Here is a 16,551-nt window from a genome sequence, read left to right as displayed (position 1 = left end):
ATGTTCTCCATGCATGAGTAGCTTAATTTTACATTGTTTCTGTTGAAGATTTTGTGTAAGGGTGATTCTTTTGGAAAGTGATGGTCCAAGAGCTTGAAGAATTCTTTGCCCACATTAGTTGTTACGTTTTTTGAGTAGGGTGGGTTAAACCAGATCACGTTGCGTTTGTGGTGTCTTCTTTCCTGATTATTTGGCTTGGGGTCACTTTTGAAAGTGAAATCGTGGGAGTATCCTGATCTGGATAAGGCTTCCTTATAGGGTGGAATAGCGTCAGTGAAGGATTGTTGAGATGCTTGAATTTTCCTTGAGAGTGATGAGATGCGCTTGTTCACAGGAAAGTTTGGCAACTTCTTGAACCCATCCTTATCTTCAGACCATCACTTTCCAAAAAGATACCCTCACAAAAATCTTCAACAGAAACAATGTAAAATTTCACTTTCAAAACACCCACAACAAACAGTGACACCCAGCCGAAAAGGACAAATCAGGAAAACGACTGCTTAACACGAAATATCATATATAAAGCATCCGTTGCACCAGAATCATCCCCACCCAAAATACATCGGCATTAGAACCATACGGCGTCCTTCAAAATCAAGTCCATGTCCCACTCCACAGAACTTTCCAAATTCTTATGGTCTTTAAAGGTTAAAAGCGTTCTGTACACCCTTGAATGGTCAATCATACAGAAAACCCCTTATAACCCATCCACCAAACGCTGCAATCTTTGTCTAGCAGAAAAATACCATATCTTGACAGCTGATAAAAACTCAACCTTAAACAAACGCTCAGAACTGGTATCAAAATGCAGACATAAGGGTAAATACAAACTCAGTGACTTTGGACATGACATTTTTCTTGGTTGGCCAAGTGGTTATTGACGGTTTTCACAACTCAACTAACTCTGTTTTATGATGGACTATTGTAGCTAAGTTCAAGCAGTGGTTTAACGCAAAAAACGTAACAACTAATGGGCACCCTCTTGGACCATCACTTTCCAAAAAGAATCACCCTTACACAAAAATCTTCAACAGAAACAATGTAACGATGCATGGAGAACATGAACCATCATCAACACCCACAACAAACAGAATCTGCGAGCAACGACGAAAGGACATGCACTTACCCTAAGAAAGATTTAACTAACCTGCTCCGTTGGATCGGCACTTTGTTTACTGGCAAGTCAGCCTTATCTACTTCGTATATATCGCTCCCAATCTTCGGTAGAGCACTTTTTGACTTCACCAGCATCAACAATGCAGCAAGTTAAATTCGACTACAGCACCAAAAGTGACATACCGATCCCAACTAACTCGAACTTCATCAAGAGTTTATGTCAATGATCGATTGTAAAATGTGTGTGCTTGTAATGTAGTTTTAAGATCTGAAATCATGTCTTGCATAATTTACACATACTTACGGATCGAGCACTTTGTTTACTGGCAAGTCAGCCTTATCTACTTCGGCTTTCTTTTTTGACTTCACTCAGCATCAACAATGCAGCAAGTTAAATTCGACTACAGCACCAAAAACATACCGATCCCAACGTACTCGAACTAAAACAAAAAAATGATCGAAAAAACTGAAAGTCTAATACACAGGATGAGGTGGAAGGCTTTCTTCGACAGACATCCAAAAAGTCCTTCAAAAGCAGGAATCAGTCCCGGAATTACGACAGTTTGAAAACGGACTCTATGACTTGATTTCTAATATCAAAACAGAACCAAGTAAGTGCGCTTTCCAAACGAAACTCCAGGATGACGTTAAGAAAATAAAACAATCCACCGACGTTTATGTAGCCGCTGATAAGACACGGAACTACTACAAGGCAAGTAAAGATCAGTATGATGAATTACTCTCTACTTCCGTAACCAAAGCATACAAAAAAGCACCCAAATCTTCTTACGACAACGTGAACATGGAAGCCAAATGTATTGCCAACAGTCTAGAACTGGATGACCGCATTGAAACAATAGCCAAGAAAAACGCTTTCATATCAGTTAAAGACCACAAAGCAAACTTCGCTAACAACCCTTCCTGCAGGCTAATAAACCCTGCAAAAACAGAAATCGGGCTCATCAGTAAATCCATTCTGGACAATATTATCACCAAAGTGAAGCAAGCAACAACAATAAACCAGTGGAAATCCACGTCAGACACCATCAACTGGTTCCGGAACATACCAGACAAGAAAAACTGTAGCTTTCTTGTCTTCGACATAGTCGAATACTACCCTCCATCACCACGTCCCTACTCACCAAAGCCATCAACTTTGCCAGACAATTCGTCACAATAACGGACTCAGATGTAGAGATCATACTTCATTCCCGCAAATCATTCCTCTTCACAAGCGAAAAAACTTGGATCAAAAGAAAAACTACCGGGAACAACCCATTCGACGTACCGATGGGTAGTTTTGACGGCGCGGAGATCTGTGAGCTCGTCGGCATCTATATCCTGAACCATATATCGGATGTCCTAGATAAAAGCAATGTAGGTCTCTACAGGGATGATGGACTGGCCGTCATCCACAAGTCCACCCCTTCTGAAATGGAACGTACCAAGAAACGCCTATGTTCTAAGTTCAGAACAGAATTCAACTTGAAAATCACGGCAGACGCAAACTTGAACACCGTCGACTACCTCGACGTCACACTCAACCTGCAACAGAACTCATTCAAGCCATTTAGAAAACCAGGTGATGACCCAACTTACATAAACGTCAAGTCAAACCATCCACCGATGATATTCAAGGAAGTGCCAAACTCTGTGAACAAGCGCATCTCATCACTCTCAAATTCAGAACAATCCTTCACTGACGCTATTCCACCCTATAAGGAAGCCTTATCCAGATCAGGATACTCCCACGATTTCACTTTCAAAAGTGACCCCAAGCCAAATAATCAGGAAAGAAGACACCACAAACGCAACGTGATCTGGTTTAACCCACCCTACTCAAAAAACGTAACAACTAATGTGGGCAAAGAATTCTTCAAGCTCTTGGACCATCACTTTCCAAACGAATCACCCTTACACAAAATCTTCAACAGAAACAATGTAAAATTAAGCTACTCATGCATGGAGAACATGAAATCCATCATCAACACCCACAACAAACAGACCCTCAACACACCCTCTGCGAGCAACGACGAAAGGACATGCAATTGCCCTAAGAAAGCAAAGGCAACCTGCCCGTTGAACGGCCACTGCTTAACACGAAATATCATATATAAAGCATCCGTTGCACCAGAATCATCCCCACCCAAGCAATACATCGGCCTCGCCAGCACCACATTCAAGGAGAGATTAGGGAACCATACGGCGTCCTTCAAAAACAAGTCCATGTCCCACTCCACAGAACTTTCCAAATTCATATGGTCTTTAAAGGATAAAAGCGAACAGTACACCCTTGAATGGTCAATCATACAGAAAGCTACCCATTATAACCCATCCACCAAACGCTGCAATCTTTGTCTAGCAGAAAAATACCATATCTTGACAGCTGATAAAAACTCAACCTTAAACAAACGCTCAGAACTGGTATCAAAATGCAGACATAAGGGTAAATACAAACTCAGTGACTTTGGAGTAACATGACATTTTTCTTGGTTGGCCAAGTGGTTATTGACGGTTTTTCACAACTTCAACTAACTCGTTTTATGATGGACTATTGTAGCTTAAGTTCAAGCAGTTTATGTCAAGTGTATAACGATTGTATTTATATATGTGTGTGCTTGTAATGTAGTTTTAAGATCAGTATGCCTGATGATTCCATCATGGATGAAACTGCCAGTTGCATAATTTAATTTTTGCATTACTTTTTGTTTATACTTACGCTCTCCTTACGGATCGAGCACTTTGTTTACTGGCAAGTCAGCCTTATCTACTTCGTATATATATATATATATATATATAATCCAGTGAAAAGTATGCAATCACAAAGGTAGAGAGTGCTCGATGTCCGAAAACAGAGCTAATACTATTCCATAAGGGTTGAACTTGGCTAATACATTACACTACAGTTCTGTTTCGTATGACAGACATTAAATCTCTGCCACACTCATCAGGTGCATTTGTATGACTGGCAAAGGTCCTAGATGAGAGAAATGCTTGGTTGAAAAAAGTTGAAAAAAGTTTATACACACTATTGATCAAGTGTAAAAAATGTTCAAACACTTAGTTATTACACAACAAAAACGTCCTCCTGTGCCTACAGGCCGTGACAAATTCACTTCTACTGTTTGGAGTGCATATATATATATAATCCATACACTAGTTTGGAGCACTTTGAAATGTGTATGTCTGTTCAAAGTTCAGTGACCCTAGGATGCTTTGCTTTAAGCCAGCCAGTGAGCCAAGAATCTGTGCCAAAAAAAAGAGGAAAGGAGAGAAGAGAAGAGAAAGAGGAAAAGGAGAGAACAAGAAGAGAAAAGGGAGAAAAGGAGAAGGAAAAGGTTAAATTGCACGAATTGTAGGCCCATGCCTAAATCGCAGTCGGTCTTTTTGAAAGCGGGTCCTCTGCCCAAAAGCATGTGAAAATTACGGCGGGCCCACCGATATGTAGGGCCCGTCACATTTTGTCATTAAAGTCAGCAGGCCTATTAAGACGGACTCCGTGCCGACTTCAATTCAACATCGATCCATGCATGCTTTAATTGCGAATCTCAAGTCTTAGGCCTATAAAGTCTCAGTGTAACATTTACAATTTTACAAATTGAGTTCGGGCCATTTTTTGTTTTAAAAAGCAATGATATATAGTGTAAAAATGATGCACCAAATGGCCATTTTGAACAATTTCAAAAATTTCCAGACACACCCTGCGCATACAAATAATTCGTAGTGTCTGTATTTAACACCCACCACTTTATGTTTAAACCAATAATTCATACAATAACAGTGAAAAAGGGGCTTCAATTGGCCTGTCATTTTGCAAATTTGATATTTTTGGCTTTTTCAAACTAAAATTGTACACAATAATAGTGCCAAAATGGTCCACCAAATGGCTTCAATTAGGTCTTAATTTTGCAAAAGTTTCTCACTTCGGAGGGGAGCACATCCCCCTCAGACACCCCCCTGTGTGCGCAACTTCATGTTTACATCTAAAGCAATATCGGGTAATTTATAAAGGTCAAAACTTGCCCACGAATGGCTTCAATTGGGCCGTCATTTCGCAAATTTTCGGCCTTTTCAAACTTTGAAATTTTACACAATAATAGTGCAAAATAGTCCACCAAATGGCTTCAATTAGGTCTTCATTTTACAAATTTTTCTTTATACTCAGACACCCTCTGCGTGCGCAACTTTATAAGTAAATAATTATAAAGCAATAATTCAGACAATAAAAGTCAAAACTTGTCCACAAATGCCTTCAATTGGGCTGTCTTTTCGCAAATGTTAGGCTTTTTCAAACTAAAATTTTACACAATAATATTGACAAAATGGCTTCAATTGGGTCTTCATTTTCCAAAAGTTTCTAACTTCTCAGGGGGGGGGGCATACACCCCCACAGACACCCCTCCGGGGTCGCGCAAGCGCTCCGGGGTGGTTACTTACATTTGAATTCTAAAATTTGGCCCACCCTCTCTGGATCCGCCACTGCCACATCATGCATAATCTGAATGTAGAATGTACCTTTAGCATCAGGATATGATTTAACGTAAAAATATGTATATTATAAATGTGTAAGCAAACTTTATATTTTTATTTTGCTTTCAGAAATATGATTATAAGAAAAACGCACGTATTTACTCTGTATTTCCTATACTTACTGTACATTTTGTAATTTTAGGATCCTTATTATGCACTAATGAGGCATCGGATATATATAAGTATGTTTATGATTATGGATGCAGCTTGGTACATATATGTCAAAAATAGCAATATCTCAAAAATCACATGTTTGCCCAAAAATGAGCATTTTTAGGAAAAGTGCCACAAAACACCCTATGTCAAATCTCTCAGCTCCACATCATGCATCATATGAATGTATACTTGACTTGACTTAAAGCTTTCCTCCTATGACACAGGTAGGTCCTGGAGATAGCTGCCTTGCCACTCAATCAGCTCTCTTATTTGCCATCCGACCGGCTTCTACTGTGGCTTGGATTCCCACTGCACTGCAGTTTGCTTTGATGTTGTCCGTCCAGCGCATAGGGGGTTATTCTGTAGGTCGTTTCCCTGGGGTCCTTCCTTACGGAGTGCGGGGGCCGGGGTGTGTGTAGGGTGGGAACATTAAACTCCTAAAATAAGGCACTTTTTCTGAGATTCACTGCAACTCTAATATATAGAGAGGATGCACATATGTGATGCGATCAAGCAAAATCAGTACTATGCGTTATGTTGCTTATGTTACGTTACGTTACGTTACGTTACGAGTGCTTCGAGGCGTAATTACGTGGACATGTCGAAAAACTAAATCAACTTGCTTAAGTTTTTTACTTTCTACTAATTCAAGTGAGATCAGATAGGAATATTAATAAAATGAGAAATTATAGGTCATTCCCAGCAAACACAAAAACGTTTTTAAAACGTTTTAAATAAGTTATATTTTGGGTTTTGGTTTAGTTAAAAACGTTTTAATAACATTAAAATGTCGGGTTATATAAAGGTCATGAAATCGTTTTAAAACGTTTTGTATGAAAACACACTACAACAATATTTTTAAAATGTTTTCGAAATGTCATTGTAAACTATTTTTGCAAACATTTTTGGCCAAATATTTTATCAAAACTTAAATAACATTATGTTAAAATATTTGCACCTAGCAATCACAGAAATGTTCTTAAAATGTTTTTTACAAAACGTTTTAATAACATTTAAATGTCGGGTTATATAAAGGTCGTGAAAACATTTTAAAAACGTTATTGTAAATATTTTGGGCAAACATTTTTTGCAAAATATTTTTTCAACCCAAAAATAACATTCTGTTTAGAATGATTTGTACCAAGTTTTCAAAAATGTTTTTGGAATGTTCTTAAAACGTTTTTATACCCTTTATATAACCCGATATGTAAATGTTTTCTGTAAAACATTTGTGTTTGCTGTCCATCAAATGTTATTTAATGTTATGAAAACGTTAAATACCATTAATGTACCCTTTATATAACCCGACATTTAAACGTTTTCTGACAACCTTTTATAACCTGTTGCGAATGATGTCGAAAACGTTTTGTGTTTGCTGGGTTGCTAATATGATATGTGAATTACACGATCAAATTAGATAAAATGTAGAGACGTGATATATGTGTGGCGTGCCATATAATAGACATAATGCTATCGAAATTGTGTCAAAAGCATGCTGGGAGAAATTTGCCCTGGTTGAAATAATACTTATTCTATAGGGAAACGCTATTGGTTTTAATATAATTATCATAATGATTTGCTTTATTTTAAAGAATTACTGGATCTCCGTAAGGACAATGCAAATGACGAACAAGTCAACAAGCGTACAGAAGAAATAATTGAATGGAACAGATTTGAATCTGAAGAAGTGGACATGAGCTCAGTTTGTAAGAAAAAAAGTTGTGACGTAGCCCGCCTCCCTTGTTAAATGAAGGCTCCTCCAGTTTGACGTAAATAGCTTTCTTGACTCCTCTCTAAAACCATCTGCTTTCGCGATCTAATATTTTGACATCCTTATTGTCAAACGAATGATTGGTGCTGTCTAAGTGCGAGTAAACTGTAGAGTCTCCGCAACCAGTGCTAGCTCCCCAAGGGGCTCCCAAATCATTTCTTGTCCAGGGATCCACACGTTTAAGTTAGGTCCATGGGGTCCTTTAAACATGAAATGTTCGGGCTTGTTTTGGCAACATTCAAACATAATGAATAGCATCATGTAGTAACCAAAATGGCCGCTAATGACACCTAGGCCCGGGGGGGGGTTGGCTTGTTTTGGCAGCATTCAAACACAATGAAGAGCATCATGTATGAACCAAAATGGCCGCTAATGGCACCTATTATCTAGACATATAGGATACATATTGTTGAATCGTGAAGTCATTCCACTCGCCCTTCTCATATGTGATGCGATCAAACAAAATTAGTCGGAACTCGGCAATACTGGTTTTGAGATATTGGTGTGTATGTGTGTGTAGGGGTAGAAAATCGAAATTGCTTTTTTTTTAATGGAAAAGCATTCTTCTTTCACATTTTGACCACTTCCAACTGCGATAATTGTCAAAAACTGTGAAATTATTGCAAACGAAGCTCAGATTTAACGTATCGTTATGCCAAATTTCGTAGCCATATCTTAAACCAAAGTTATATCAGATGTGCTAAAAATGACTCAATTAAAGTACTCTAACTCTGTTTCTTTCTTTTTAATGTATTGGTGTTCAAATTGTTGTAATTTTGTAACCAAATGTCATATTATCATTGGGTTTTTCACTAATGTTGAGCTTTGGCTCGTTTTATCTTTTCTGTTTCGGGAGCTCTATTGTTCAGAAATGAAAACGTAAGGGATTGTGTGAATTGATCTGTTCCTTAAATTCATTGTTAACTTTGAAGGACCAATCAGCTTATTTCAATAGAGGTAGATACCTGTTGTTAATAAACAAGGATGGATAAGACGAGATTATAGGACACCCACTGTGTGTGGAAGACCGGTGTATTTAGTGGTCTAGCGCCCTTTCGCTTGAATGTCCTCTAATACCGATAGGCCTTTGATGTTGGTAAACTTTGGGCTTTCTTCATCTTTTTGTTGCTAATTTTACCCTGCTATGCAGTTGGAAAACTCAAAGCAGGTTGCCTATCATCAACATGGACAAATTTTAATAAACTGCTCTCCTCTCCTCTCCTCTCCTCCCCTCCACCCCTCCACCCGATCATCTCCTCGTCTTATAATCCCCACTCTCTCATTTCCCCTTACTTCGCAATTTGCCATCTTTAACATGTTTAACCTGGTCATTAAATGAAAAATAATATACATTTAAAATAGATTTGAGTCAGGCAATTTTGCCCGAAGCAATGATCAGATTACCAATTCCAATGAAAGAAATCCAATTAGTTTCACTTCAGCGCACTTCTTTGGTGTTGCATATTACCAAATTTCCCGTTTCATCTCTACATAATCATATGACCGATTTTTGCGCGATTGCGCGAACAAGTAAGCCCTCTATACCTAATTCTAACCCTGGGCCTCAAGGAAGAACAGATGATTAATTGTGTTTTCAACTGATTGAGTGTCCCAGGTTAAAGAAGAAATAAAACAAACAAACAAACAAACAAATTCTTGGCAACACTGATAACTAGCGATTAATGTATATTAATGTATATTTCTACGCTGGGCTATTTCCACGAGCCACTCCCACCTATACACCCAACACAAGTCAATTGAAGCCGTACAATTTATCGCGAATTTACGACCGTAACATTTAGACACTTCTTTTGTCTAGATTAGCATCAACCCTCTCATCTCACGTTTTTTCATGTCAGAAATTAACATAACTCCTGAAACCGAAACAGAACTTATCTTCGTTCAACTTTTCTGTAGTCAACAAAAGACAAGAATAAAAGGATTGTTCACACGTACATGTACCATGCTAACACTTCAAAAAAACAATGAGATCCGAAACCGAAAAGTGAAACCGAAACCGAAACAGAAAAGATGAAACGAGGGTTTGAATACACTAAAAATGAAAATGTATGAATCTCAAAATTGACTTGGGCCTACTTAAGACTGATTTTGCTTGATCGCATCAAATATTTCATTCAAGTTCCTTGACGTAATAAAACTAAGATTATAACATTTTCATATTCACTACAGACCCAGATTGCTGGAGGTAGAGCTGTTAGGCAACTGTGATGCAACATTGTCTTAGTTTGCGGCACTGATGGACTAACTTATTTATCGAAGGGTTTACTCCAGTACATCGGTTGCAATCTAGGGGACTCAACTTTACCAGTGGTTCAACAAAATGCATGCTCAAGATTTTAAATGTGGTTCATAACGGTGATAGGCGATACACAACTTTAACAGTTGTTCAACAAAATGCATGCTCAAGATTCTAATTGTGGCTGATTACGGTGATGGGCGATACACCTCTTAAATTAGAATAGAAATAGAAATATGCATTATAAAGCGCCACTTATCTAGAAATGAACCTAACCCAAAGCGCTGTAACCCAGCAAACACAAAACGTTTTCGACATGATTCGCAAAAGGTTATAAAAGATTGTCAGAAAACGTTTAAATGTCGGGTTATATAAACGGTATATTAAGGTTATAAAACGTTTTCTTTACAATAAACAACATTTTTTTGATAATCTACTGCCCAGCAAACACAAAATGTTTTACAGAAAACGTTTAAATGTCGGGTTATATAAAGGGTATAAAAACGTTTTAATAACATTCCAAACTTGTTTTAAAAACTTGATCCAAAACATTCTAAGCAGAATGTTATTTGGGGTTGAAAAAATATTTTTTCGAAAAATGTTTTCCCAAAATATTTGCAATAACGTTTTTGGAAAAAAAACATTTAAAGAACATTTCTGTGTTTGTTTGGTGCAAATATTTTAACATAATGTTATTAAAGTGTTGACAATATATTTATCAAAAATTTTTGCAAAAATAGTTTGCAATAACATTTTTTAACACGTTTTAAAAATATTGTTACAGTGTGTTTTCATACAAAACGTTTTAAAACGTTTTCATGACATTTATATAACCCGACATTTAAATATTATTAAAACATTTTGAAAGAACATTTTAAGAACATTTCTGTGTTTGCTGGGCGCAAATATTTTAACATAATGTTATTTAAGTGTTGACAAAATATTTGACAAAAATGTTTGCAAAAATAGTTTGGAAAAACATTTTGAAAACATTTTAAAAATATTATTGTAGTGTGTTTTCATACAAAACGTTTTAAAACGTTTTCATAACCTTTATATAACCCGACATTTTAATGTTATCAAAACGTTTTTACCTAAACCAAAAGCCAAAATATAACTTATTCAAAACGTTTTTAAAACGTTTTTGTGTTTGCTGGAAAAAAAAATATAATAGAAATAAACATTATATCCCAGCAAACACAAAACGTAAAAATGTCGAGTTATATAGAGGGTTTATAAAGGGTATAAAACGTTTTAGTAACAACATTCAAAACATTTTTGAAACAATTGCTGCTAATAATTCTAACATAATATTAGATAAGTGTTGACAAAATGGTTTGCACAAATATCTTTCAGTAACATTCTAAACTAATTAAAGCTAATGTTATAGTGTTTTTTCATATAATTTTTAAACGCTTTAAATGTTATTCAGACGTTTAACTAAAACCAGAACGCTTTTACCAAATCATTTTTGTGTTTGCTCCCAGTATACAACTAAATTAATTTGCACGTGCAATTAACACTAGATTATGATTATCAATAAAGGGTATCAAATATGCATTAAAGCAATATTGAAGAAAATGATTCTTGAGTCCTTTTTTAAAATGTCCGATGGATGTGGAGCGACGAAGAGTCGAAGATCAGAAGGTAAAGACTTCCAAAGTTAAGGTGCAGCAGAGGAGAAAGTGTAGTCACCAACTGATGTTGTAACGGGAGGAACAGGAAGAAGTAGTTTTTCTGAGGATTTGAGATTACGACCCAGACTATAATGGAGTTGGAAGAAAATGTTAGGTAGGATGGTGCCATGTCATGAAAACTTTTGCAGGTTAGCAATTATGTTCTGTATATCCCCGGATGTATTTCATGCTTTTGCGGAAGTCAATGCGAATCCTTGAGAAAAATTGAAATATGATCGAATTTACGAGTTTTGTTGTGCGCACGTGCAGTAGACTTTTGAACCAAATGAATTTGAAGTTTTTTGAGAAGATTATCTGACAATTTCCATTGTCCAATCTTTACGTAAGTAAGGCCATTTGTTCTCAAAGATCTGGCATCCAGTACGCAAAAGGATGAAATTCAAAACGTTACTATACCAGCAAAAGTCTTTATGACCTGACACCACCCTATCCTACATGAGTGGTGCTTCAGTGTTGTCATGGTTTAGGCTTCTTACATTTTGAAGGAAAAAAAATCAACATGTGTACGTAAGAATTTGTGGTAAAACTTGGCAACCACTCCATTGGGCTATTCCATTTTAAATCCACACTACCCCAGGGGCGTAGCCAGCTTTCTTGGTCGGTAGAGGGACCGAGACAAAATAAACATTTCCAGGCAAAGACGAAAAAAATCCCGGTTGCATTATTTTACACCAGTATTTCCAGTGGACATACACTGATTGTTTTTCAAAGAAACTGTATGTAAAGTCTTCGAGCTTTATTGGGACATTGTGTAAGCATAAAAAATTCGTATTTTACACTATTTTGGCCCATCTGGGTGATTTTTAGTGGAAAATCAAAACGGGCTCCTTGTCCTTTTTCTTGTCCTTTATCTTCCCGATGTTCTCTTACATTTTTTTGTCAGGGGGTACTCAGTCCCCTAACCCTCTCCCCCAATCAGGGAGATTACACTTCCAAACATGTCAAATTATTATCTTGGTCCCATTGATTACAACAATGTAAAGTTTGTACAGTGGTGAGTGCTAAATTCAGCGTATGTGGTAAAATCATATTCGAGGAAGATCTTGAGTCCGCGTTTTTGACAGTCAGTGTACTTTAAATTTGCAAAGGGTAAAATGGTAATAAAAACGCATTTACATGACAAGATGACTTTCTATGTATATAAAAAAATTGACATTATCATCAAATCGCATAGCTGTACTTTATATTTGCAATTAATAACTATCATTAGTGGCTATATGCCTAAGAATAACATTTGTGCCGTAATAACGAGAGGAGCGTGCAACATCTGCATTTTAATACATCATTTACATGATGGGTGGATTTCAAAGAGTATGTGTTACAAGTTATGTTATAAGTTATTTCTGTATTTGGTGGATTTGCACTACTGCCCTCAGTCGGTCAACGTTCAAGTTAACTGACAATGTATCATACGCACTACTCTCTGTTCAATTATTGTTTTTTTGAAGATATTTGAAAAAATTAAGAATTGTGGTCAAAGTCATCAAAGAAAAGTGTTAGCGCAGCCTAAGACCCAACGTGATTTATACTTTTCAAATTCCAAAGTTCAATTTTCTTTTAAATTTTGGTCTTTTTCAGCGATATTTTTGTTAATAAAAAGCTGTAGAACGTCGGGTACCATAAACATTTTATCAATCCATTTTAATGGGGACGAATGTCATAATAATTAGATAGTATTTTATTCGACCATCCGCATCAGGAAGTATTGTCAGGCAAAATCCAATGATAAGGTGCTGGGGTAAAAATTTCATCACTAAAATGAGCGTAAAGATTTTCGTTATCTAAATCTATATATTATTGCAAAATAACACTTTCAACTTTTGCAAAAGTTCATTCTACAAATCATATACGCTGGAACTTGCTTGATTTATTATTGTTAATGAGTTATGTACGTTTTACGAAAGTGTTGTTATTTCATCCATTTTTACAACTCTCAAGAACCACAGGACCTACAAAAGTATATCTGTGGTTTTTGAATTCTTCTATACGCTCGCTTTGAAATGATCAATGCAATATTTGCCAGAGCTGATTACAATTCGCAAGTTGGAAGAAAATGTTAGGTAGGATGGTGCCATGTCATGAAAACTTTTGCAGGTTAGCAATTATGTTCTGTATATCCCCGGATGTATTTCATGCTTTTGCGGAAGTCAATGCGAATCCTTGAGAAAAATTGAAATATGATCGAATTTACGAGTTTTGGTGTGCGCACGTGCAGTAGACTTTTGAACCAGTTTGAAGTTTTTTGAGAAGATTATTCTGATATTCCGTGTAATAAACAACTTTAATTGTCCAATCTTGACGTAAGTAAGGCATGTTGTTCTCAAAGATTTACATTGGCTTCCAGCACGCCAAAGGATGACATTCAAAACCGTTATTGATAACCTGCAAAGGTCTTCATGACCTGGCACCACCCTACCCAACATGAGTGGTACTTCAGCGTTGTCATGGTTTACACTTTGAAAAAAAAAACCCAAAAAATAAATCAACATGCTTTGAATAAAACTTGGCAACCACTCAATTGGGCTATTCCATTTAAAATCCACACTACCCCTGTGGAAGAGTTGGCTACAGAAGGAGTACCAATTTTGAATAGAATACACAATAGAGTAACCTCTATTTAAAATAATTAATCCAGTTTCGGAAGATATTGGTAAAGCCATAATACAGGGGGGTTATGGGTTTCAAAATCAGCCTGTTTATAGTTCAAGTTCAAGTTCAATTTTATTAAATACATTCAGGCCTTTGGCCCATAGTATTACAAAATATTTTGCATTATAAAGCATCACAAATACACAAACAACACCACAAATTATTTTAAATAATTATATAACTTGTATATGAGAAAAACAGTATACTGATGAATAATTTTTACATGTAAAGTATTACCATTAACATGATTAAGTTTTAACTACACTATTTCTTAGACTGAATGCATGATAAACAAACAGTTGGACGAGTCAAAACCCAAACAGGCAGGTATCTTAAACGCAAGCTGGTGAAAAAATTGCAAATGAGAACAAAATGGAATTCGTCATGGATATCCCCCGTTTCACAAAGGACACAAATGCGACATTCTCTATCAATATTTTGAATTCTACCCGTCTCAATAAATAATGAGTGACTCGAACACCTCAACCGGCTAAGGGCCTTTCTATGAGATGAAATTTCAACAGAAAACAAATATATTTCAGGATTAAGGAGAGTTTTGAATTCTCGGTATGTACATAATTTATCAAGTGTGTAACTTTGAGAAATTTGCACCAAAAATTGTCAAAAAATGCTGATTTTTCAAAAAAATCATAAAAAAGCCCGATTTTGGCCCAAATTTCAAATACTTTTTGTGAAGTTGGTCAAAATTCAAAAAAATGAAAAAACGGGTCCTAGATATTTTGATCTAGTTTTTAAAAATTAATAAAAAAAATTTTGACCCAAGAATTTTTTTTTGTTAGGATGCACGAAAAAGAAGTGGAACAAAAACCGTTATTTTTGGGATTTTGGGCCAAAAATGGCATTTGTGGCCCAAATTTGACCTCACAGATGAACTTATCAAGTCTTTGCCATTCTAAATATGTATAATTTTATATACTTTAGACCAACAATTTGGAAGTTTCCATAATTCCAGGGTTCAGACCAACCTTAACCAGCCAAAAAGGGGGGTCTTGGGAACTAATCAGCAGCCAAAATCTGAAAATGGGGGTCTCGGAACTAAACCATGCAGGCCAAACCAGGGCTCAATTTCGTTGTGTTTTTGCCACAGATTTTTGAAGGAATCGATTTCACTTTGAATTGTACATTAAATTATTAAATCAAGAAAACCATCAATGCAAAATTGGTCTGGGGTGGCCTACGATGGAACTCTCAGCAAAGCAAAACAGCATTCGGATCAAAATTACTAGACCCTGCAGACCTACCTATAGCCTACTGATAATTATAGCAGCAGCGAGCAGCATTACATAAAAGCCCACCATAAAAACAAACCCACAAAAATATTTTTTTCAGTGCCGTAACTAAAGAAAAACATTTAGGCTACATTGAACTGCCATGCATACATGACACGATTAAGTAAAGTATGCAGAATTTGACAAATGAAAACCATTCCACTATTCTGTCGGTCCGTGTCACGTCACTTCCGGTTGATGATGTTCGAGTGAAAACAAGTCCCTGAAAGGCCTGATTCGATTTTTGTTGATGATTTCTGTCATTGGTGTTATGTAAATTTCGATCGCAAATAGTCAGTGGAAAAAAACAACCGTTTCTAAGTCTTCAGAGTGAAAGAAACTTACTTGATTTACCGTTTATATACTGACAAACTTAAAATTAAATTCCATGGTCGAGTGTCGTTTTTTTCCGAAATTGAATGCCACTCCAGCAACATCGCTATGTAGCCTCCTTCACAGCCGGTTTCTGTTGTTCACAACAAACCGTGAGCCACATGCAGTTTGGGCCCGAGACTAGAGATAGCCCGGATGTTGGACCGACAGAATTGGCACTAAACCAGTAGATCGTAAATTACCTTTTAATTCACTGTTATGGCCAGCTGCAAGGACGTGTACATAATTATTTGAGGTACTTTTCCTTATATTTGGCAATTTTGTTCCCAAAAGAGATCTCAAAATCATTTATTTCCAGCAACACGTTTATCTCGGCACTCGCGACAGTGCTGCAATCACTGTTTACAAACAACCAACCAGTGTTGCTACTACTACAAGGAGCCCAAAATCCCGCCTAAAATCCACCTTATTCCTTACAGTGTGTTTCAATGGGGAAGAAATTGATTGAAAATTCCCTTTGAAGCTTTTTGGCTCGCAAAAGTAGCTTTTGGGCTTGAAATAGTATGACCAATCAAAATGCCAATGAGAGCGGAGATCGGTGATCTGAGAGTCTAGAAAAATTTCGGGGGTTCAAGAGCGGCAATCAATGAATTCAGTGGGTCTAAGGAACGGCTAGCGGCTCTGAAAAAGGGGGTCGTCGCCGCGGCACATACTCGTATAGCTGGGGAATGTGAGTGCCCCCCCCCGGGGGCG

At 36.8% G+C, this 16,551-nt stretch overlaps 1 protein-coding gene across 2 annotated transcripts in view; it reads left to right on the top strand.

Moving 5' to 3' along the window:
- The window catches only part of LOC140168678 (uncharacterized), a 33,300-nt gene extending 21,932 nt beyond the window's left edge, over nucleotides 1–11,368 (top strand). Inside the window, exons 9-10 of one of the 2 annotated variants that reach the window (XR_011861262.1) lie at nucleotides 7,395–7,508; nucleotides 9,764–11,368. Coding sequence is in view for 1 of the 2 variants with exons in the window: in XM_072192089.1 (XP_072048190.1) it covers nucleotides 7,395–7,460 (66 nt within the window). In the remaining variant the exon portion in view is untranslated. The remainder of the gene's footprint in view (nucleotides 1–7,394; nucleotides 7,509–9,763) is intronic. The other variant, XM_072192089.1, reaches the window with a different exon arrangement.
- Nucleotides 11,369–16,551: the final 5,183 nt, after the last annotated feature.

This window comes from Amphiura filiformis, chromosome 13 (assembly GCF_039555335.1).
Source record: "Amphiura filiformis chromosome 13, Afil_fr2py, whole genome shotgun sequence".
NCBI classification, from domain to species: Eukaryota; Metazoa; Echinodermata; class Ophiuroidea; order Amphilepidida; family Amphiuridae; genus Amphiura; species Amphiura filiformis.
The sequence above is the reverse complement of the archived record's forward strand: the minus strand, read 5'-3'. Positions and strand labels throughout refer to the sequence as shown.